General features: G+C 40.5%; 5 protein-coding genes across 6 annotated transcripts; 2 read left to right on the top strand and 3 right to left on the bottom strand.

The window, feature by feature from the left end:
- Positions 1–411: 411 nt before the first annotated feature.
- On the bottom strand, positions 412–5,038 carry LOC6582302 (alpha-protein kinase 1). Its single transcript, XM_002007969.4, has 4 exons — positions 4,722–5,038; positions 3,594–4,618; positions 3,366–3,535; positions 412–3,308 (listed from the first exon to the last, which is right to left on the bottom strand). The coding sequence occupies exons 2-4, from the start codon at positions 4,128–4,130 to the stop codon at positions 2,318–2,320; spliced, it is 1,698 nt and encodes a 565-aa protein (XP_002008005.1). The 5' UTR covers positions 4,131–4,618; positions 4,722–5,038; the 3' UTR covers positions 412–2,317.
- A 104-nt stretch (positions 5,039–5,142) lies between these two features.
- On the top strand, positions 5,143–7,741 carry LOC6582301 (cleavage and polyadenylation specificity factor subunit 5). 2 transcript variants are annotated; one of them, XM_015162372.3, is made up of 5 exons: positions 5,144–5,536; positions 5,602–5,866; positions 5,929–6,094; positions 7,332–7,446; positions 7,522–7,741. In XM_015162372.3, the coding sequence occupies exons 1-5, from the start codon at positions 5,391–5,393 to the stop codon at positions 7,541–7,543; spliced, it is 714 nt and encodes a 237-aa protein (XP_015017858.1). In that variant the 5' UTR covers positions 5,144–5,390; the 3' UTR covers positions 7,544–7,741. The 2 variants fall into 2 exon arrangements, with proteins under 2 accessions (XP_002008004.1, XP_015017858.1); XM_002007968.4 differs by lacking the exons at positions 7,332–7,446; positions 7,522–7,741 and adding an exon at positions 6,262–7,273 and having other exon boundaries at positions 5,143–5,536.
- LOC6582300 (alpha-tubulin N-acetyltransferase 1) lies at positions 7,737–20,493 on the bottom strand. Its single transcript, XM_002007967.4, has 7 exons — positions 19,817–20,493; positions 13,757–13,894; positions 13,514–13,669; positions 13,056–13,445; positions 11,898–12,096; positions 9,361–9,425; positions 7,737–8,802 (listed from the first exon to the last, which is right to left on the bottom strand). The coding sequence occupies exons 2-7, from the start codon at positions 13,861–13,863 to the stop codon at positions 8,289–8,291; spliced, it is 1,431 nt and encodes a 476-aa protein (XP_002008003.3). The 5' UTR covers positions 13,864–13,894; positions 19,817–20,493; the 3' UTR covers positions 7,737–8,288.
- Positions 9,858–11,695, bottom strand: LOC26527875 (putative uncharacterized protein DDB_G0271606). The gene is made up of 4 exons (XM_015162371.3): positions 11,435–11,695; positions 11,269–11,373; positions 10,446–11,201; positions 9,858–10,383 (listed from the first exon to the last, which is right to left on the bottom strand). Exons 1-4 carry the CDS (start codon positions 11,486–11,488, stop codon positions 10,252–10,254), a joined length of 1,047 nt encoding a protein of 348 aa, XP_015017857.1. The 5' UTR covers positions 11,489–11,695; the 3' UTR covers positions 9,858–10,251.
- Positions 17,196–18,581, top strand: LOC6582299 (phosphoserine phosphatase). The gene has a single exon (XM_002007966.4). It carries the CDS (start codon positions 17,546–17,548, stop codon positions 18,356–18,358), a length of 813 nt encoding a protein of 270 aa, XP_002008002.1. The 5' UTR covers positions 17,196–17,545; the 3' UTR covers positions 18,359–18,581.
- Positions 20,494–20,716: the final 223 nt, after the last annotated feature.

The raw sequence follows: 20,716 nt of genomic DNA, 5'->3' as shown, positions 1-20,716 counted from the left end.
TGCTTAAATTGTTGTTTTAAACCGTCCACTTGTATAATTTTATTTGTTGTTAATCTTAACACATTAGTTGTTGTTTTTGTTGTTGTTATACGTTCTTTACATTTACATTTTGTATTTTTGTTGTTGTTTTTTATTTTATTTTATTTTTTTTTGCTGCTTTTCAAGTAAAATTATTGCTTTCTTGAACTTAAATTAAGTGTTTTTTTTTATAAGCATTCGAATCAATAATTTTTAATATTTTCGTTTTCTTTGTTGTTTTTTTTTTCGACAACCAGCTAAAACTAAGTTTTAATTTAATTAAATTATTTAATTAATAAATCGATTAATCAATGCTTTAGTTTTTTATTATTTTCATTTCAAGTTACAAACACAATTTTGTAATTATTATAAAAACGTACTTTTGATTTTAAATATTTTTGTTCTTCTTTTCTATAAATGCAATGCCATTGTTTCTATGGCACTGAAGGCTGGCGAAATGCATTTTAGAGAGAAAAACGAAACAAAACAAATCTCTAAACTGAGACTCAAAAAGTTTTATAGCATGCTTTTGGGCGTTGCATAAAATATATTTTATCAAATTTTTATAGTACTCTTGCAAAAGGCAATATTTAATGAGACAAAAGTAAAAGCCAAAATTTTTTTTGAAAAGAGTTTACATTTTGTTTCGTTAGATTTTTTAAAAGATATTTCCTTTAGCTCTATTTTGAAAGAGTATCCAAACTTCGGCTGACCAAAGTTAACTGATTTGTTTATTCGATTTTCAGTATATATATATATTTTTTTTTGTAATTATGTTGAAAATAGTTTTCGATGTTAAAAACAAAAATTTGATTTTCAAATGAATCACAATTGAATTTTCGTTTTAAATGAAAAGCAAACATTACAAATGCACACATATGTACTCGTATACTCGCCTATATGCGTTGTGTATATATACTTATATACATATATATACGGATATATATGCTTGTACATATGTATGTGATTTATATATGGCAGCTTTGTTCAGTCCAATATTGAGTTTTTTCTTTTGCACATTAAGTTCTATTAAATTTTCACTGCATTTTTGTGGTTTAAATATATAAATATATCGAGAGCTCTTGAAGTTCTGCTCAATTAGTGCGAACGACATGTGAATAGAAAATGGAAAAACAAACTTTAAATAAACAATACAATAACAATATAGAATAGAATAGATGTTTATCATATGAGTACTTTTTCTTTCAGGTCATTTGATTTGCATTACTCAAGTAATTTGGAACTGTTCTTTGACTACTGAAGTAATTAACTTTAGTTGATATTGAAATAAGGCAAAACAAAGCATTTAGAAATAGAAAACAATATATAGCATCTCATATGGATAATAGTGATAATGCAAGGTCACAAAAAAGGTACTTTATAGAGCCTGCGTCGTCGTTCACACGAGTTTAAACTTCAAAGAACCGAAAAAATAAAACTTGGAGATCATTTGAGCAGAGTGGTATAGGAAAAATGAATGCGTAATACTTGTACAGCTGGGTTCTATTTTCTATTGTATCAATAGGCCCTCGCTAGTCTAATAACTAGTGGATGATAAGGGTTTTCGTGCAATGTCCATTGCTGTGTGTGTGCGTGTGATTTTCTTTTGTCTACATATTTCTGATCATAATTTGGCGCATGAGTTTCTTTTTACGATTGCCATTGATTGGTTTGATGACCTAATATTTAAGTTCTCTATTTTACTTATTTGCTTTTATTTTCCGTTTCTCTCTCATTTGGTTTGTATATAAGGCAAACTGTATGCGAAACATACAAATATTGAACTATATAAATACTTGATTTTTATATTTGTTAATCTTTACGTATGCCGGGGAAGAATTATGGAGAAACTATGGATGACAAACCCAGACAAATTGGGCGCTACATATACATACATACATAAAGATATGTATATATACATATATGTATTTGAGTTTGAATGGAGCATGGCACAATATTATATTTTTCTTTTTTCAGATGTTATTACACTGAGAGTCTGTCGATTTGCCTTCAAAAATTGACTGATACAACGGTATATATTGTATATATATATTCATATATAAACGTACTTTGTATACATATATATGTATATATGTATATATATGTATGACTTATGTAAATCTCGTATATATTAAATGTCCACGACTCTAAATACTCCTAGGTGCTAGTGAAGTGCTAGTGCTACCCGAAAGGTAGTTCTCTCTCTACTCATTACTCGTATCGTGCCTGTTTACTCGGATATCCTTTACTCTTCCTACTTATGAAACTTTATGTTATCATTGTTATCAGTTATACTTAACTACTTGGCCACAGCAGCCGCTGCCGATGCTGCACTGGGCGCCACTTTCAGCTTGATGAACATATTGTTGTCGTTGTTGCTGCTATTCAGGTCGAGTTTCTGCACCTCGCACTCGAGATTGTTGATGCAGTTCTTCTCGTACTGTGTGGTGCCATTGTCCGTGGCTGTTTTGTCACTGGGTGCTTGCTCGCTGGGTGCCACCTTCTTCTCCTTACTCTTCTTCAGCGCATTCAGCAGGGTTTTCTCTTTGCTCTTGCTCTCCTTGTGATTGCCATCCTTATCCTTGTGTTTGTTATTCTTGAAGCGCGGGAATATGCAACCGTTGGGCAAGAAGCCACCAAGCTTCTCCTTCTTTACTGGCGCTGCTGGAGGTGGCGTGGTTGCGGGAGGCGTGGGCGTAGGTGTAGCTGTGGGCTGAACAGCAGCAGCGTTTGGCGTTGGAGCTGTTGTCACATTTGTTGGAATACTACAACCATTGCTGGTAGTCGTATTAGCAGATCTGCTCTCTGGCTCTTGTGTCACTTGCTCGACTGTTGATAGAGACTCTGAAGCAGATGGAGATCCGCTGTTACCATTAACAACGACACCCGCATCCGTTTGATCACCGCAAGAATCGCCAGGCGTTGACTCGTTGCTACCCGCTTGTTGCTCTTGCTGCTGCTCATCCGACTGTTCACTGGCTACCTTGTTATCCAACTGCTGGGCAAATACGGCCAGTGTAATGCCATTCCCATGATCAGTCGTCATAAGATCGGCATTATATGCTGGCGGCAAGCCGATCTCCGATGCATTTGACTGAGCAGCGCTTCCAGCACGCATTGCATCCGGTGACTTGGGAAACATTTGTTGCGTAGTGATATTTTGATAGTGCTGCTGTTGGCGCTGCTGTAACATTTGCTCTTCACGCTCACGGTCCCGCTGCGCCTGCACAGCATTCCAGACATCCTTAAGCTCGCCCGAAATGTCACGATCCTTGAGTATGACGGCGTTTCTGTAATAAATGAATTTTATTTTGAGTCCTCAAATGGAAAAGCAACGCCATACGCACCTGACTAGTTTCACGCCAGGATTCATAGCCTCCACAAAGTCGCACATTAGCTCCACCATAGCGCGTCGTTCCTCTGGATCCTTGCTATGGCGTCCCGAGTCTTTGAGCACTTCAGGATTCGCCATAACGGCAAACACAATTGGAGGACTGCGCGGGCTGCCAGGCGGCACCTATTAAAACAAAATCATTAAAGAGCTGTAGAAGATATTCGTTGTAGCTTGTACTTACGCGCATGCCTCCATACAAAGGTATTGGATCACTGGGCTCCTGTGGTATGACAATACGTGTCCAACTTAGCACATTGATAAACAACTCCTCGCCAGTTTCAGTGGTGGTGCGAATGCACATGTGGGGCTGTGGCGGGTTTTTGAAGTGGCGATAGGCTCGTGAGTGTCGATAGCTGTGTGGTGGTGGCGATGATTGCATCAGTGTCATCCCCAACCCCATATCGCCCTGTTGCTCTAGCTGTTGTTCTTGCTCCTGCTGTGCATGTTGTACATGTTGTTGTTGCTGCTGTTGCATTTGCGCATGCTGCTGCATATTATTATGCTGCAGCTGTTGTTGCTCCATATCAATGTTGTAGTTGTTGCTTGATGTCATAGTCTCAATGGTTTCTTCTAGGTCTATGCCAAAGGTATTGGCTTCAGCATCATTGGCAGTGCTGTTATTGTTGCTTGTATGTTCGTTATGTTGTTGTTGTTGTTGTGGTTGTTTCGATTGCTGCTCCTGTGCGGAACTTTCAGTCTCAAGCTCCGCGGCCGACATTTTCGGTTTGTATTTATTTTATGGTTGTTATTATTTGAGTTGCTTTTGTTTGTTTATTAGTTTTAAGCAGTCTTTTGTTTTGCCCTCCTCTGCTGCTGTTTCTTAGACGGGTTTTTCGTGCTCTTCGCTCTTCTCTTTGTTCTTATCGTGTACACTCACACCAACATGCGCTCGTTCTCTTTCTCTCTCTCTCTCGCTCTCTTATTGCTGTCGCTGACTTACAACATTACGGTGTCTTGGTCCTGTTTTCAGCTTAACTTTTGACCTTTTGCTCTTATTAATGTGTGTGCATATTACGCGTCGTCTTCTTTGACATTTACTCTGCATATATATTCAATTATATATTGCCCGCAAATACAAGCCTTATCGTGCACGCAGTAACACACACGCACACACACTAGCGCACAGACACAGCAGTCAAACTCCCTTCACCCCTACAACACGTACAAGTGGGAGGAGTTGGTCGTTGTCGTTGTCGTTCTCGTTGTCTGCGAAAGAGTGGGGGGGAACGTGTAACAAAAAGAAATCAAGTAAATGGTAAAAGTGCAAAAGAAGCGCATCTGTATTTTCATTTTTTATTGTTACACTTACACATTTCACGCGTTTTCATTAATAATAATGGTTTTCCAGTTTCATTGCACAATACACATACAGAAGCACACAATGTACATACATATACACACAAACAAAAACTGCGTTTCTGCTTCACATAATTTTTCCTCATCAATTGCTGCTGCCTACTGACTGCACTTAGAAAACAATGCACCGACAGACGGCCGCGCGCTGCGCTGATTTTTATATTTAGCTTTTTAGCAGCTTTTCATTGCGGCACACATACAAAACAGCCGAATTTTCCGACGACTTCCCAACATAAACAAAAAACTAATGTAAATGTATCCAGAGTGACCAGTCACCTGTAATGTGTATATTTCGTGCTGCCAGATAGTTAAAAAATTGGCCATTCGCTATCAAACAGTGTACCCAATGCCGGCGCATTATAGAAATTTCAGTGTGTACCCGTCTTTGGTATATTCTGCACTCTCTGCCGGTGTGGATATTTTTTGCAACCGAAAAGCAGAAATAAAAGATAAAAATTAACACATCGAAACATCAAAGTGTTAGAAAACAAACGAATTAATTGGAAAACTATTCGAAGTGCCGTAGTGTGCAAAATAGATAAGGGTTGACCAATTGAGATTTGGCGCCGAAATAGTAAATTTTTCTATTGCCATTGCGGCATTGTGTGGTGTGTATAACAAGATGGCGTCCTCGCAAGTCTCAAACAAATCGGGCTCCGGCTGGCCCCGACGCGGTAGCCAAGGCCAAGCGGATGCCAGCATTAGCAACAATGGTACACAAAAATATGCTCCGAATCAGGCATTAACCATAAATCGCACAATCAATCTGTGAGTAGTGCCTTTATCCAGTTGTATAGAAGAAAAATTACACTTACATTTGTTCAACCCTTTAGTTACCCATTAACGAATTACACATTCGGTACCAAGGAGCCGCTCTTTGAGAAAGATCCATCTGTGCCGTCACGTTTTCAACGTATGAGAGAAGAATTCGATCGAATTGGCATGCGTCGCTCTGTAGAAGGTGTGCTCTTAGTGCACGAGCATGGTTTACCTCATGTACTCTTGCTGCAGCTCGGCACCACATTTTTCAAGCTGCCAGGTGGTGAGTTGAATGCGGGTGAGGATGAGGTTGAAGGTCTAAAACGATTGCTTTCTGAGGTACGTTGGTAAAAAAGAATCAACCTATAAACATATCAATAATAATGTAATATGCTTTGCAGACGCTGGGCCGTCAAGATGGTGTTAAGCAGGATTGGATTGTTGAGGACACGATTGGCAATTGGTGGCGCCCCAATTTCGAGCCACCGCAATATCCATACATTCCACCACACATAACTAAACCAAAGGAACACAAGCGACTGTTCCTGGTGCAGCTACACGAAAAGGGTAAATATCCAATCCGCTAGCCAATGGTGTTTTTCGCAGCGTAGGTATTAATGATGGCAAAAAAAGACAAGTACATTTATATATATTATACATATAACCTTGTATAAAGTTTTTGCCAAACCGATACGCTAACAAACCTCATGTCATATCTTTTCAATGCTGTTTAGATACGGACAGGAACGCCAGTTACGATGTACCCTGAGCTGTTCCATAATAGCGCCGTGTTGTGTTGTGTAATCTCACGCATCTGGCATCTGCCCAACCAAGCATAGAGCTCTTCCTCAACGCTCTACTCTCAAGAGTCCAAAACAAACAGAAATGAAAAGAATCAGAAACAGATCACATAATGGCCCCGAGGCGCATACAATTTTAATTAGTTCGTCGATTCTAGTTCAAAACTTTTTGTACAAAAATTTTACTTCAAATTGTATTTGTTGCTCTCTAGAGTTGTTGGCATATTTTGCGCTTATCCCAAAATTCTTTGATTGTTCATGTTGTATTAATTTTGTAAATATGTCGACATTTCTGTAAACCAGAGAGCGCAATCCTACACACGATACTCTATCTAATTTGTTTATTCTTTTGGATTGTTATGTGTTGAGCCGTTCTATTGTAATCGGGCAGGCAGTAAATAGTTTAGTTGAGAAGTGCATTGTAAAAGTTGCCGGTTGTCGTCTGTTAATGCGCACAAATCTCGCGTGTTGTGCTGATTTGAGTGCATTGCAAATGCAACTGGACTAGGCAGGCAGTCGTTACCCACTCCTTAAATAATTTTTAAGCACTCGTTTATGTAACAATTTAATAACTGTGTTTATAGTATTTCCTTGACATCATCCATTGTGCAACACTCGCACCCTGTATAATGTATGTTGCTTTTAATGGTAATTGAAATTATGTTCATATCTACTAGACTTTGTTTAATGCACAAAATGCTATAAAATTCATGTTTATTAAAATATATGATTTATTTGGTGCATCAATAACGAAGTCTAGTAAATTAGCTTAACGAACTATAAATGAATGTAAAAACAAACAAAAAGAAATGAAAACTACCACAAAAACCAATACAAACTTTTATATATCATACTTAATTATGGCAGCGAATCTGTAAATTGTTTTGTATAACCAATTGTAATTATTTAGTTATTTCAATAATCATGTGATTTACAACCCTTGTTATATCTAATGGTCTCTTCTACATACATAAATTCTGTCTCTATCGTTTTCTGTAATCTAGCACTATTTGCTGTGCCCAAAAATTATAAGCTTGTTGCGGCGCCCCTATTCGAGTTGTACGACAATTCACAAGGCTATGGACCCATTATATCATCGCTGCCGCAGGCGTTGTGCAGGTAAGAATCGTATTGGCAGGGATTCTTTCTTCATTTCTCTATTTATTTTTAACATATTTTTAATCTTCATTGCAGATTCAACTTTATCTATATGTAAAGCAGAGGCGGAGACCCCCCACTTTTCCCTAGATAGGCTGCATCACCAACGATAGCTCTACTTTAAAAAATTTAATGCACCTCAGCTGGGCGCGTCGCCAGGAGATGATTTCCATTTCATTTGTATATGTGTGTGTGTTTGTATAGCAGATTAAATGCAAAAAGACCAAGCGTATTGTGGCTTGGCGTATAAATAGAACTTGAAAGTTTATTTTATTTATTTTGGACTATTGCATTTACTTAACTAGGTATTACAGAGTATATATTAATTGGTTCAAGAAAATTGATATTTTAAGTATGTTAGGGTCACTTATAGCATATATTCGCTATAAATTTGCTCGTAATAATCGCGTTTGCTGCAATGGAAGATACGCACAGTTTGTGATTATCAAAAGTATTCACTAATATACTAAGTTATGCATGTGACTGCTGTTAACTAAATTGAACTACAGACTGTAATTGATGCTGGACTAACATTTAACTGCGCTGTTGAGTGCGAGGGTGTAACAAATGAACTAATTAACAGAGAACTAAAGAGCATTGCAAGCGAACAACAAAAGTGAGCTAAAACAAGAAGGAACCGTTTGTGTCTGTATCTAGTATTTGTTAATAATTATATCTTAAATGTTATTTGCTTATTAATTGGTATGCATATTTTATGTTTTTATGACACGTACAAAAAATGTAAACATATTAGCAAATATTGCTTGCAAATCTATGCTGACTGATATTTCGTGTAGACGAGTTTACCACAATTTATTGTGATAGAATTTTAGATCGTTATAGCCCTGATCGGTCAAGCCGCCAGTTGATGACACTGTGGACATGGCATCTGTGTTGTCCTGGACGGGCGAAGTGATTTCATTGCCCAGAGGACGATTGATCTTCACTACACCAAAATCTTCGCGCTCCTCTTGATTGAACTCCATCTTGCCGGTAGGCATAACGGCCATGCCCACGCCAAAAGAGCGATTCTTCATGCCAGTGTGCTGCTTGCTCAGCTGAAATGCTGGTGCCCTACGATTATCCCCAATAATGCTCTCGGCAGCCTCTGGCGAGCGCACTTTAGGTGGAGTCGGGGTTTTACTCTTTGGAGGTGGTGTTGGTGGAGTGATCACCTCCTCTGGCTCTGGCTCTGGCTCTGGTTCAGGCTCCGGCTCTGGCTCCTGCTCCTGCTCCAATTCGTATTCGATATGATTTTCGACCGCCTGCAAATGCTGCATTTGCAATTGTTCAGCAATGTCTGCAATCTCGTTGCCTCTGTTGGGAAAGTTAACAGAGGCTGTTAAATAACATACTACACGAGGTACTAAATAAAATTTGAATTTGATTTCATGTTGATTTTATTGCACGGCAAATGAAAATAAATAAAGTATAAAAAATTGCGAAAATCGAAGGAGTAAATGTTAAAATAAAAAAAAAATTTACATAAATGTAATCACAATTATCAGGTATTTTGTGTGTAACGGTCGAGCGATCGAACCAATGTGAGCGTGTGTGATATGTGTCTTAGTGATGTGGGTGTGCGGCGAGTGCAGCCTCCTTTCCTCTTCGTTAATATTAACTATAAGGCAAAATTATAAATAACTTTCTATAAACAAATAAGAGCTTTGTACAATTGTTTAGTTAACATTATATTGTTTTGTTTGTATGTAATGCAGCCACTGGTGCGTATGCGTAATTATTTGGTTCTGAAAGATAACAAAAGAAAAGTAAATGAAACCAAAAATGAAACGCAGATCAAACAAAAACGATAAAACATATACTCGACAAGTGTTAGTTAAGAAATATGGAGAAAGGTGAGCCAACCGGCTTTACCTGTTAGACTCTGCGCTGCCTCCACCGCCGCCCTTGCCGGAACTAGCGCTGCCAGCATGAATTATCTGCACAACAAAGAGATGAGAACGAAATATATTAGAGACAAACACAATAGAGAACTGGGTCATATTTGCTTACTGAAACATTAGGGGTAGTATTATATTATATAGCCAAATCAAAAACCAAATTCAAATTAAATAGCTCGATTAAACTAAATTCATTTAGCTTAGCAAGAATACCTTTGTAAATAGCCACTCACACATACACGCATTTAAATGAACGAAAACAAAAAGCTTTCATATTATATAGTTTTAGTGGATAGCCCGTCTCCTCCACCGCTGCTAACGCCTTGAATCTAGCACAAGTGTCAAGCGAAGTTTTATTTTCTACACGAGTCGCCCTTAAAACAGCCCCTTGGCACGCAGCCAAAATAACTGCTTCTTTTTAGGGGTTGACCCACAAAAATAAAATGGCCAACCCCAAAAGATTTTTCGGAATTTGTATGAAATAAAATCTGTAGTTTATTTACAATGAAATTTCGAGTCAGAGCATGGAAGCTTTAGCTGTTCTAGCAAAAAAAAAAGAAGTAGTTATTCATCTTTCGACTTGGGCAGACTTGGTCGGAAAAGGTGAACAGGGAATTTTGTATAGCTATGTATATATGTTGTGTCTTTGCTAGTTGTTGCTTGTTCATTTTGGCACTTGGTTAACTTCAAATTTGGATGCATTGTGAGTCAACACACACACACGCAATCGCATCTAAATTTCCTCAAATTGAATTTCGTATGCCAAAGATCACACAAGAATTCAATTTTCCATTTTTGATTTCTAGACTTCGCAGATGATATCGAATTTGGTTATTTTTTATGGGTTGTTCCTGCTTGTTGGTCATTATTGCATTGGCATACCAGCATCGCCATGGCCCAGCTCAGGTGTGCGCACCAGGTAAATGGTTGTCTGGCAATTGGGGCATGTGGTGCACATCTCAGCAGCCGGCGGCACAGCATTAGCCGCCTGAGAGGACTGTGGGAATAGGTGGCTTATCAGTTCAGTTTACGAGCAGTTTCTATGCAACATCAATTTACGTAGCCCTGTTGCTGCTGCTGCTGTTGCTGTTGCATCTGTTGGTATTTGCGTGGCGACATCTGTGCCGGTGGCTGCTGCTGCTGTTGCATTGGCTGCTGCTGCTGCATTTGTGCTTGAGCTTGACCTTGTCCCTTTGCATCCTGCTGCACCATTTGCTGCTGCTGCACATCCGGTTGCTGCTGATGCTGCACATGGGCTCGTCCAGTTGGATAGGGATCGTGGCGAGTGGGTTGACCAGCTGCCGGTGGCTGCACGTATTGTGGCGCCTGTTGATTCTGCTGTTGCGGCATCGATTGCTGTGGCTGCTGTGCGGTCACAACTGTTGCTGGAGCCAATGGCTGCTGTTGCTGTGGCACCGCTGCAGGCGGCTGCTGCTGCTGCTGTTGCATTTGTACTTGTGCCGGAGCAATATTGCCGACAGCCTGCTGTGGTGTCTGAGCAACCTGCGGCGGCTGCTGCTGCTGCGGTTGCTGCATTAGAGGTGGCTGCTGTTGCTGGTATTGCACCTGAGACTGCAGCGGCTCTTGGCCAGAGGCGACACGTATGGGTGCGACAGCAGCATTGGCAGCCGGCTGCTGGGTGCCGGCCACAGGCACATTACTGGCTTCCAGACCCGAGTGACGCAAGCGTGAGGGACGTGCAAAAGCGTTCGAAGCCAAGAACGAATCGTCCACATCCTGAAGGCCGGAACGGCGCTGGAACGGATCCTGGCGATAATTCATGCGACTCAAAGCATCCAATGGACTCTTGCGTGGCTATTATTAGAGGTTTCTCTTTTAATCGACTACGACTCAGAATCTAATGGCTGGGGCAGCAGCTTACATTTTCCACGTTCTGCCTGGCCTGGCTGGGCGTTAGGCTGACCTCGCTGCCGTATTTGCGTGCCACGTTAGTAGCATTGGCCGGCATACCAGCAGCATGTCGCGACTGCAAGTCAAAGTAGAGCTAGATGCAAAACACTCGCAACACTCCTGCAATATCAACTTACGGCAACGCTCGTCCTGGAGGCGCCTTGGCGAGCATTTCCACGTTTTTGATCCATATCAAATCCTTTTCAATTTCAATTCAATTATAAAATTCGCACGATAAAAAGCACACAAAAATTACGCGAGCGTAGAAAAAATTTTTCTTTCAGTTTTTTCTGATTTTTTAAAATGACGCTAATCGAAATAATTTTTATGATTTGTTCAGAAATTAAAACAAAAATTCGTTGTGAATCGTGTGAAGTAGAAATGTTAACTAAACCCTAACCAACATTTCAATTCAGTGGCAAACAGAAACCGAACGAGGCCTACTACGATCAAACTGATTTTTACTCTTTAGCATACAAAAAAGGAAAATTCAAAACAACAAAAAACAATTGAAGCAAAAGGTGGCTCTGTGGCGCAATCAAAGTCCACTTATAACTGTTAAACTTGAAAGGTGAGAAAAGTGTTTGAATATTTGAGTACCTCGGCCATGCTGCATGTGGGTCGCGGTGCGCCGTAACGTCCATTGGGTGAGATCTGTGTTATTTGCTGCAGCAGTGCCGCCTGCTGCTGTTGCTGCTGTTGGTGGTGTTGCTGCGACTCGCTGCCACGCCTACCGAAACGCTTTTGCTTAGACGTCTCGTCGCCCAAGTAAGTGGCCCCAAAGAGTTGTGTGTTAGGACTTGATTGATTGATGTATGGATGGATTGATTGATGTATTTGATTGTTGTTTATTTGTTTGTTGATGTTTTTGTTGTTGTTGTTGTTGATTAACGTTAGTAGGCAGGCGCAACATGTGAATTGAAAATAATTAATATTTAGTATATTTACTTAATTACATAGATATGCATATTATTACAATTATAATTAGTTACTTTTAATACGTTTCGCTCAACTTCATAGCTGAATATCGTGCTCAACTGATATAAATATTAATTAAGAAAAATCTCGTGATAAACTCATATAAATATTAATAATAATGAAAGAAAGGTAAATTTGACCTTATATTGCCTGATTGTTTGAATAATTGAAGCGAAAATTTGATTTTCAAATCGCACTAAATTTCTCTGGCATTTATAATCAATCAATCAATTTAATTTTCATTTTCTGCTTCCAATGTTCTTTTAATTATTTTGCATTTACATTTATTATTATTATTATTATTTTTATTATTATTATTTTTCTAATTTAATAGATATATTAATGTTTTCATTTCACTCATTCAATCAAAACGACTTCAGACTATCTCAAGTTGTGCGAAACATATCATATACATATAACCAAGATATAGATATAGATAGGAGCAGACTTAAATGTATATACCTATATAAATAGTTTTGTCTAGTGAAAGCGCAAGCAACAAGCCACCGTTAATAGATTGCATACAATTGTTTTGTAAGGCTTATTTATCGATAAATGCTTTTCCGCAGGCGATCAATTTTATCGCAGACGCCCACTAATGAAACCGGCACACAAACAATTGGGTGAATTGTTGAGTCGGATGTTTGCGTGCGATATGCAAATGTTGTTGGCCAAGAAATGGGCAACAAAGCCAACGGAAATGTTTCCTGCAAGGCGCAATGCCTCAATTAACCCACTGCCCTGCCCTGCAGTGCCCTGCACCGCCCCCATTGAACTCACCTGTCTGTAATGTGCAGCCCATTCTTAGTGCGCTCCGGCGATGCGGCATGTCCATTCCGTGAGCCATTCTGACTAGCTTCGTCCCCGAAAAATCCCTCATAGAGTACGAAATTATTCGCCTGAGGTATGGTGCGTACCAGGCCGTAGTGCTTTCTCAGAAATCCGAGCAACTTCTCGGACGGCCGATCGACGGAGCATTTCACTGGTGTCCAGTGCTCCTCATTCAACATGGTCTCGAACAGACGCTTGCCCAATCCTGCACGCTGACGTGACTCGTGCACGTAAAAGTCCAGGATTGAGGGCGACTGCTCCATCTTGCGAGTCTGACCCTTCTCGTCGAACAAGTAGAGATCTTTAGTGCCCACCTTGAGCAGGCCAATGACAGCGCCGCTATACGAAGAGAAGATTCCAGTATATATAATGATCATGGATAATGAAGAGTTGATAAGTCGACTTACTTGTGGCCTGCCTCAGTGTCCGCTAATAGATAAATGGTCTGGTTCTCCGACATACGCAGGCGTTGAGCCGTTGTTACTGGCTTGTTCAGGCCCTGCGATATGGCCGACAACTGACCTAATCGATCAATTATCTCGGACATCTTTGAGGTGGCATCTCTGTGGGCGTGAGTGTGGAAAGCGTAACGGTTAATTGACTTACGACTCGAATTGGGTATACCGCCCGCGTACAGTTTCAATACTCACAAGCACTGACGCCGATCCCCTCGAAAGGTGTGCGGCAGTAGATTCGATGCCACTTTGATAATTGGCTGCGGAAACAGCGGCTTAATATCGAAACGGAATTCCACCATAATTGCGACCGCCGATGAGCGAATAGATCAACTGAAAATGCAATCGAGAAGGCCAATTAAATAGAGCATTGCAAAAAGGCGCGTTTCAATTTGATTATCAACTGCTTTTTGGTTGCCGTTGTTGTTGTTGCCGGTGCTGGTGGCGCATCTAATTTTGGGTGCGACCTCGCGTGGGAATCACCGCACCACATGCCATTCAGCTAGCTAGCTAATTCAGCGGTTAGGAAATACACGTCTACTAGGTGTGCTGACAGGCAAATTGCCATAAATAAGTAATAGTCTTGAGCTGCGCTGCCTCTGCCAGCCTACACGCTAACCGATAACGGTAACCGTGCAATATGCGTATACATACAATACAATACGTTATCGGTGTCATTAAACTAATGTCTGTGGGCGGAGGAGCATGGGAAAGTGGAACACAATGCGGTTACAAAACTCCTTTATGGCTAATTTGCGAGTGCAACGAACTGATGCCGACAGAAAGAGAGCGATAAGCGCTTTTGTAATTACAATTGAGTTGAGCGGGGCGGGGCAATCATTTCGAGCGCATGCAAAACTTTTTGCTGCTGCCACTTTTTGAGTAGTTTTGTCAGCCACAAACTTAAACAACAGGCTGCAATTGCAGTTAGCGTCAACGCTGCAGTCGGCGTCACCGCACAGCGCAGTTCGAATGTCAAAATGCGATAGCAACAGCAACAGCAGCAGCAACACCAACACCGCACAAATGACGTGTTTGCACTGTGCAGCATAGCCCCCAGCAGAGAGGGGATTGCCTTGCAGTTGACGTTCTTGTTGTTTATTTACCCAACAGCAAACTGTTGACGTTGCTATACGTTGCCTATCTCCTTCTCTCTTTCTCCACAAAGTGCTTTCCATAAGCCAAAGCGCATGATCTAGAGCAAAAACAAAAACAAAAGCAAGAGCAAGAACAATGCAATGAAACTCATAAGCAGCGAGCGCGGGTTACCTACGGCTCTTCTTGTTGCTCCCCTTTTAAGCTCATCCGTCTTACATACAATCAGACATACATACATACATGTATGCGCTTTTGTAAATGTGTCAACTAAGTGTGTATGTGTGCTTGCGTGTGTAAGCATGAGAACAGGCAAAGGAGCTAAAATCGCGTGTGAACGGCACATGTGAACGAGTATAAGTGAGAGAGTATTATACATATGCACATGTTCGTACGCGATCACAGCGACTACTAGTGAGCCGTTAATCAGCAATAAATGCAGTTAGAAACAAAACGCTTGACAACTTGCATTTTTGTTTAATCGAAAACAAATCAATTATAGCCCGTCAGACAGATCGCAAATATAAATGTTTTGCTTGTGCAATTAATAGTTGCACGCCCTGAGATGAAATTAAATATAGCAATTGCACGGCCTTCTGTCTGGCCACCTAATTATTTTTTTATTTTCGTCTAGCAGCTGATTAGTCGCTGACTGGAGGAAAAAACCAAGCCCTCGTCTGTGGCTTGCGCCAGTGCCTTACAGGCTAGGGTAAGCCCCTCCATGCCATGCTACTTCAAGTGGTTTGTTGTGGGCGTGTATTAAATATATAGTAATATGATTCTATACATACATACACACAAATTACAATGAAATAAATAGACGTCAACGTGCATCAATTATTTACCAAGTGACTAAACTGAACTATATTATGTACACAGGCGTATTCTATTATCGAACCTTAGTCACACACGCGTGGCAGACCAAAGGCCAATACAAATAATTTGTTTTCAATACAAACGTACACACATACATATGTATGTGTGTGTGTACACATGTGTGTATACATATGTATTTACAGAGACCATTATAGAGCCTAGTTTTGTCCTGACACGACTGAAATTAAGCTAGCCAAAACCAAAAGACTTGGGTCAAATTTATGCAGCAACAAGGTCAATCGATAAATGGAAAGCAAGTTGCCAAGGTAAGGGAAAAGTTTGACGCCCAACAACCGGTGCTGTTGAATTTCTGACAGGTGTTTGTTGTCCAAGGCAACAAGGAGCAACGACGGCCTGGTAATTAAAACTTAATTTTTAACTACTGTGTTCAATTGAAGCCGTTAGCTTGTTAGATCTTGCAAAGTGCACGCAACGGGATTTATCGTTATCGAAGCCAGTCAGAAACGAAGTGCATAATCGCTGGCAATGAAATATATTTGCGGTCTCGGGCTGTTGTTGTTTACAGCACGCTTCGCAACCGACCTGAACAATGATCAAAACAACTTGTTATTCCTCAAAACAACAAAAAACCACACCAACACCAACAACTGCATTTAACCACAGCGAATGCAATTCCATTTTCATTACATACTGTTTTTGTTTGCTTTGCACGCGCCTTATGATAGTTGTATCTACTGGACAAAACGGACGGCGCAAAACGAGAGAGAAAGAGAAACTGCAAAGAGTAGAGTCAGTGCTCAGCGGCATGATACGTTTTTTGACGTAACATGTAACGTAAAACTTTATTGCATCAGCCCTCAGAACGCGCCCCTGTATACTAATGCAGACAGACACATTTAATACAAATTTATATATACATGTATGCATATATTATATAGAATACTATATATTTCTCTTCTCATCAATGAATTATTAAAAAAAAAAAGAAAGTCGTTTCTATATGTATGTTGATTCAGCCATCAACTTGACCACAAAATACGCTGTATAATGCTTTCCACTGGTAGAAACCTATCAACTGATAAGACAACACAATTCCGGTTCTCAAAAACACGAAAATAACTCCTGGCTCATGGTTTTCAGCAGTATAAATTCGGCATCCGATCTCCTACACACTAATCAGTAATGTTTTATTGGCCCGCTTATGATAACAGACGAACGCCAGACATCAATAGGTCGCAAAACCAGCTCAATCCGGTTTCAATAAGCACTCGAGCAGTAAGTGACACTTTTTTTCATCGTCTATTAAGATCGTGATAAAGACAAACAAACATACTTCGTTTGTCTCACTCACTCGCGGCTGTACAAAGGTTGGCTCACGCATTGGAACGAAGAGAGTTTGGAACATACAAAGTAGGTGAGCTGAGAGTCGGTGCAGAACTTATATCTATGGCAGCTGTTTATCGACGAACATTGTAACACTCACTCACACATACAAATAAACCAGCTGAGTTGTAATTGGCAGCTATCGTATGATCGCCTCTCAAGCACATGCACAGACACATACACGCACACAGACAGACTGGTCAGCGTCGCGACAATTCGTCTGCTAGCTGCGAGAGAGAACGAGAGAGCAGGGCAGCATGTTAAGGCGGCGCTGCACTTGTATTTGTTTGTTCAAGTTTTCTTATAAAGGCGCGCACACTGACTATTGGAAAATCAGTTGTAAAAGACCAGTCAATGCGTACAGATCGCAACCATTAAATACAATTTACAAAAATATAACTTAATACAAACAACCGCGTCATGACAAGTTGAAAAACTGAAAAGAAAACAGAAACAAAAAACAGCTGAGCAGAACGAAACGCGCGTGTGCAAAATAGAGAACAAAATACATGCGTATGTATATATAAATATATACACACACAAACAACATTTACAACGGAAAATTTTGAGAAGCGAATAGCGTGTGAAAGACGCAGAATCGTAACGTAAGCGCAACCACGCAACAGTCTTTACGTAATTAACAGAATCAACGTGATATCCATACGAAAAATGAGCAGCTCAGTGTTAAGCATGGTTCGTCCAAGTGCTGCCACGAACGGCTGTGCAGGCCCCACAGCAACAGCAACGGCCACTCTGCTCGCCCAGCAACTAAATGCGGCGCTGGCTAGCGGTAAAAGTACTGTAGCCGCTACGCAGCCAAAACAGCCGCTGCAGGCAGCCAAGATAATAAAGCAATCGGACATCGTTTGTTTCGACGTCGACTCAACTGTCATCTGTGAGGAGGGCATCGATGAGCTGGCCGAATTTTGCGGCAAGGGCAGCGAAGTGGCCCGCGTAACCAAAGAAGCCATGGGCGGCAGCATGACCTTCCAGGATGCGCTCAAGATTCGCCTGAACATCATTCGCCCGACACAACAGCAGGTAGCCGAGTTCATCAAGCAGCGGCCCAGTACGCTCAGCCGGAATGTGAAGCGATTTGTGGCTCAGCTGAAGGCGGACGGCAAGCAGGTGTATCTCATATCTGGCGGCTTTGATTGCCTCATCGCCCCTGTGGCCGCAGAGCTGGGCATTCCACTGAGCAACATGTTCGCCAATAAAATGTTATTCGACTACAAGGGCGCCTACGACAGCTTCGATGTCACCCAGCCCACATCTCACTCTGGCGGCAAGGCGGAGGCAATTAGCATGATTCGTAAGCAGCAGCCGGCAGACACACTAATCACAATGATTGGAGATGGTGCCACCGATTTGGAAGCTGTCCCACCGGCAAACAATTTCATCGGCTACGGCGGCAACGTGGTGCGAGCGGAGGTCTACAGGCGCGCCCAGTATTATATAACAGACTTCGAGCAGCTGATGTGAAGGCGGAGGTGGAGGAGGTCAACCACAGCGAATTTAGTATTGCAAATCGGCGTGTTATAGTTTCTAGAGCAAATAAATTAAGTATATAAGCCTACATATAAATAAATAAAAATATATATACAGACATACATTTAAATACATTGATAATGTGTACATGCGAGTGCATAAGTTTATAGCCACTTGGAAAACAATAAAAACGGTAGTTAAATGTAGAGTAACAATAGTTTTGTACATTGTTTTAATACTTTCCGAAAGTAATTCGCATACTGCAAAGCCTCGCTTGAAGAAACAGCTGCAAGACCACATTTTAATATTGCAAAAACAGATGACGACATATCTGACGAAGCAAATCAGTCAAGCAAAAAATAAAATAAATATGTACATTGACGTGCCAAAAATATTCTAGAAATTACGCTATTCGCACCACTGTACATATTTTTATTTACATACATACATACATGTGTGTATACAGTTTATTGCCTTCTCCAAGAGCATTTAACAGTTCTGTTAAAAGGCAGCGCAATGCTGTGATGACACTTTCTATTCGGCTGTGTAGTTGCTGTTACAGTATCATTAAAGCAGGGCATGAAATGGAAACAAAAGTTCGTCGCGCTCTCTTTTAGGGTAATAATAAAAACAAAACTAAATCAAAGGGTAAGATCATTAAGCACACTTTCTAAAGGCAATAAAACTACATATTAGCCAACCGGCACTCCCATTTATGTCATTAACAATAATTATATTACACCGAATTTATCTAAAACAAAAGTCAGACAAGGCCGTGGTCGTGTAGGTGTTATCGACAGCCGTACCGATAGATGCTTACCGGCAAAAAAAATTATTGTTGTTTGAGGGACAACGTCATTTGTTTTAATTTGAGCTTGCTCTACTCTGGCGCCATATTAGGAGCGAATCGGCTGCTGAATCAAGTGGCAAAGGCGTGAATTAAGGCCACATTTGATGTCTGGACCGTTGGGCGGTCAGGTTTAAAACGCTTAGAGCAGCAATTAGCGGAAGCCACCAAACAAACCTATGAGATCACCAACAACAAGAACTGCGTAAAAGCATAATTATGTTTCCAGCTATGGCTTACATACAAGTGTATTTCTTTAAGTGTGTGCGTGTAAGATTCAAGATTTCATGGGGCTACCGTTATGACGCAGGTCTTACGGCTACAAATGTCCCATGCAAATGACTCACACACAGTTTCGGCCATGTCGCTATAAGTGTGTTTGTCGTATCTGTTAGTGTGTGTGTGTGTGTGCATGGAACTGCTATAAAAATTATTTCAACCTGCAAATGACGTAAAAATGGTTTTATGCTCACTGAGCCGCATCCAAAACGGCAACAGCCGCACGCAGGCACACACAAACATACAAATATTTACACAAGCAAAAGAAACTAGTAGCAGAAAGTTTGATAAAATGGCAAATAGCACTAAAAACGCAATAAACTTACCACAATAATAATAAACTGCAAATACACTGATTTTATTTATTTTATGGTCAGACGCCGTATGAACGCTCCAATCAGATTCCAATTGCACGGCTGCTGTTGCGTTGGCGTAACCGCTGCACAGATTTGCGTTTTCTTGGTCTGAGGGTGTTTGACTGCAGTTGCGACTTCGGCGCGGGGGTGTTTGTCCGTCGAGTTTCTTATGCTGCCTTTATCGATTGTCAATTTAGGTCTTTGAGGCCAAAACTTAAATAATTTCACAACTGTTTGTTTTGAACCAGATTTAACTAAATTATTGTTGGTCTTGTACAAATATCTATTGTCTCAAGACTGTGGCACAATAATCGCAGCAAATATCGCTCAATAGTTAATACACCAACTAAATATAATATATTTGTTGTTTTAATTTAAGATATGCCGATTTTTATTTACTTTTGTTAGCTTAAGATGACGGCGTTGCGGCTCTGAAAACAATTTCTGTGTATGTATATGCCCCGCTTGAAAACACAGAAAACCGACACGCACGATTTAGCGTCCGAGCAAACGTTGTTGTATGCACGAGAGTTAAATAAGATATAAGCTTTACAGTGAAGCTTTAACGTGCCACAAGCTTTTTAACTAGCAACAAGCTAAGCCGAGAAGTTGCTTATAGCAGCTGTTTGTTGTAGAGGTTGGCCGATAATTCGTAAACAGACTGAGGCGGATGTGCGATAAGTGTATCAATGTTGGCTGGGCACACTGGTAGCAGCTCTGTTATTTATATATAACACCTTAAAGGCATAATTACCAGCCATTAAATTGTTCTTAGTCAAATATTACACTCGCACATAAAACAAACCTAATTTAATGATATTTCAATAGATTTCAATATAAAGGATTCTGTTAAATAACAGATGCTATCGA

The sequence above is a fragment of the Drosophila mojavensis genome, unplaced genomic scaffold, assembly GCF_018153725.1.
Source record: "Drosophila mojavensis isolate 15081-1352.22 unplaced genomic scaffold, ASM1815372v1 contig_74, whole genome shotgun sequence".
Taxonomy (NCBI): Eukaryota; Metazoa; Arthropoda; class Insecta; order Diptera; family Drosophilidae; genus Drosophila; species Drosophila mojavensis.
This window is presented reverse-complemented; position numbering and strand designations above follow the sequence as displayed.

Excerpts from the sequence above, each read along its gene's own strand:
- LOC6582302 (XM_002007969.4), bottom strand. The coding sequence starts at position 4,130 with ATGTCGGCCGCGGAGCTTGAGACTGAAAGTTCCGCACAGGAGCAGCAA. Across the intron at positions 3,536-3,593 it reads CTTTGTATGGAGGCATGCGC|GTGCCGCCTGGCAGCCCGCG; the intron begins GTAAGTACAAGC and ends TTGTTTTAATAG. Across the intron at positions 3,309-3,365 it reads CCTGGCGTGAAACTAGTCAG|AAACGCCGTCATACTCAAGG; the intron begins GTGCGTATGGCG and ends CATTTATTACAG.
- LOC6582301 (XM_015162372.3), top strand. The coding sequence starts at position 5,391 with ATGGCGTCCTCGCAAGTCTCAAACAAATCGGGCTCCGGCTGGCCCCGA. Across the intron at positions 5,537-5,601 it reads ATAAATCGCACAATCAATCT|TTACCCATTAACGAATTACA; the intron begins GTGAGTAGTGCC and ends TCAACCCTTTAG. Across the intron at positions 5,867-5,928 it reads TAAAACGATTGCTTTCTGAG|ACGCTGGGCCGTCAAGATGG; the intron begins GTACGTTGGTAA and ends TATGCTTTGCAG.
- LOC26527875 (XM_015162371.3), bottom strand. The coding sequence starts at position 11,488 with ATGGATCAAAAACGTGGAAATGCTCGCCAAGGCGCCTCCAGGACGAGC. Across the intron at positions 11,374-11,434 it reads CCTCCAGGACGAGCGTTGCC|TCGCGACATGCTGCTGGTAT; the intron begins GTAAGTTGATAT and ends TTTGACTTGCAG. Across the intron at positions 10,384-10,445 it reads AGCAGCAGCAACAGGGCTAC|TCCTCTCAGGCGGCTAATGC; the intron begins GTAAATTGATGT and ends CTATTCCCACAG.
- LOC6582300 (XM_002007967.4), bottom strand. The coding sequence starts at position 13,863 with ATGGTGGAATTCCGTTTCGATATTAAGCCGCTGTTTCCGCAGCCAATT. Across the intron at positions 13,670-13,756 it reads GGGGATCGGCGTCAGTGCTT|AGATGCCACCTCAAAGATGT; the intron begins GTGAGTATTGAA and ends TCACGCCCACAG. Across the intron at positions 9,426-11,897 it reads CCACATGCAGCATGGCCGAG|ATAATTCATGCTGGCAGCGC; the intron begins GTACTCAAATAT and ends TTTGTTGTGCAG.
- LOC6582299 (XM_002007966.4), top strand. The coding sequence starts at position 17,546 with ATGAGCAGCTCAGTGTTAAGCATGGTTCGTCCAAGTGCTGCCACGAAC.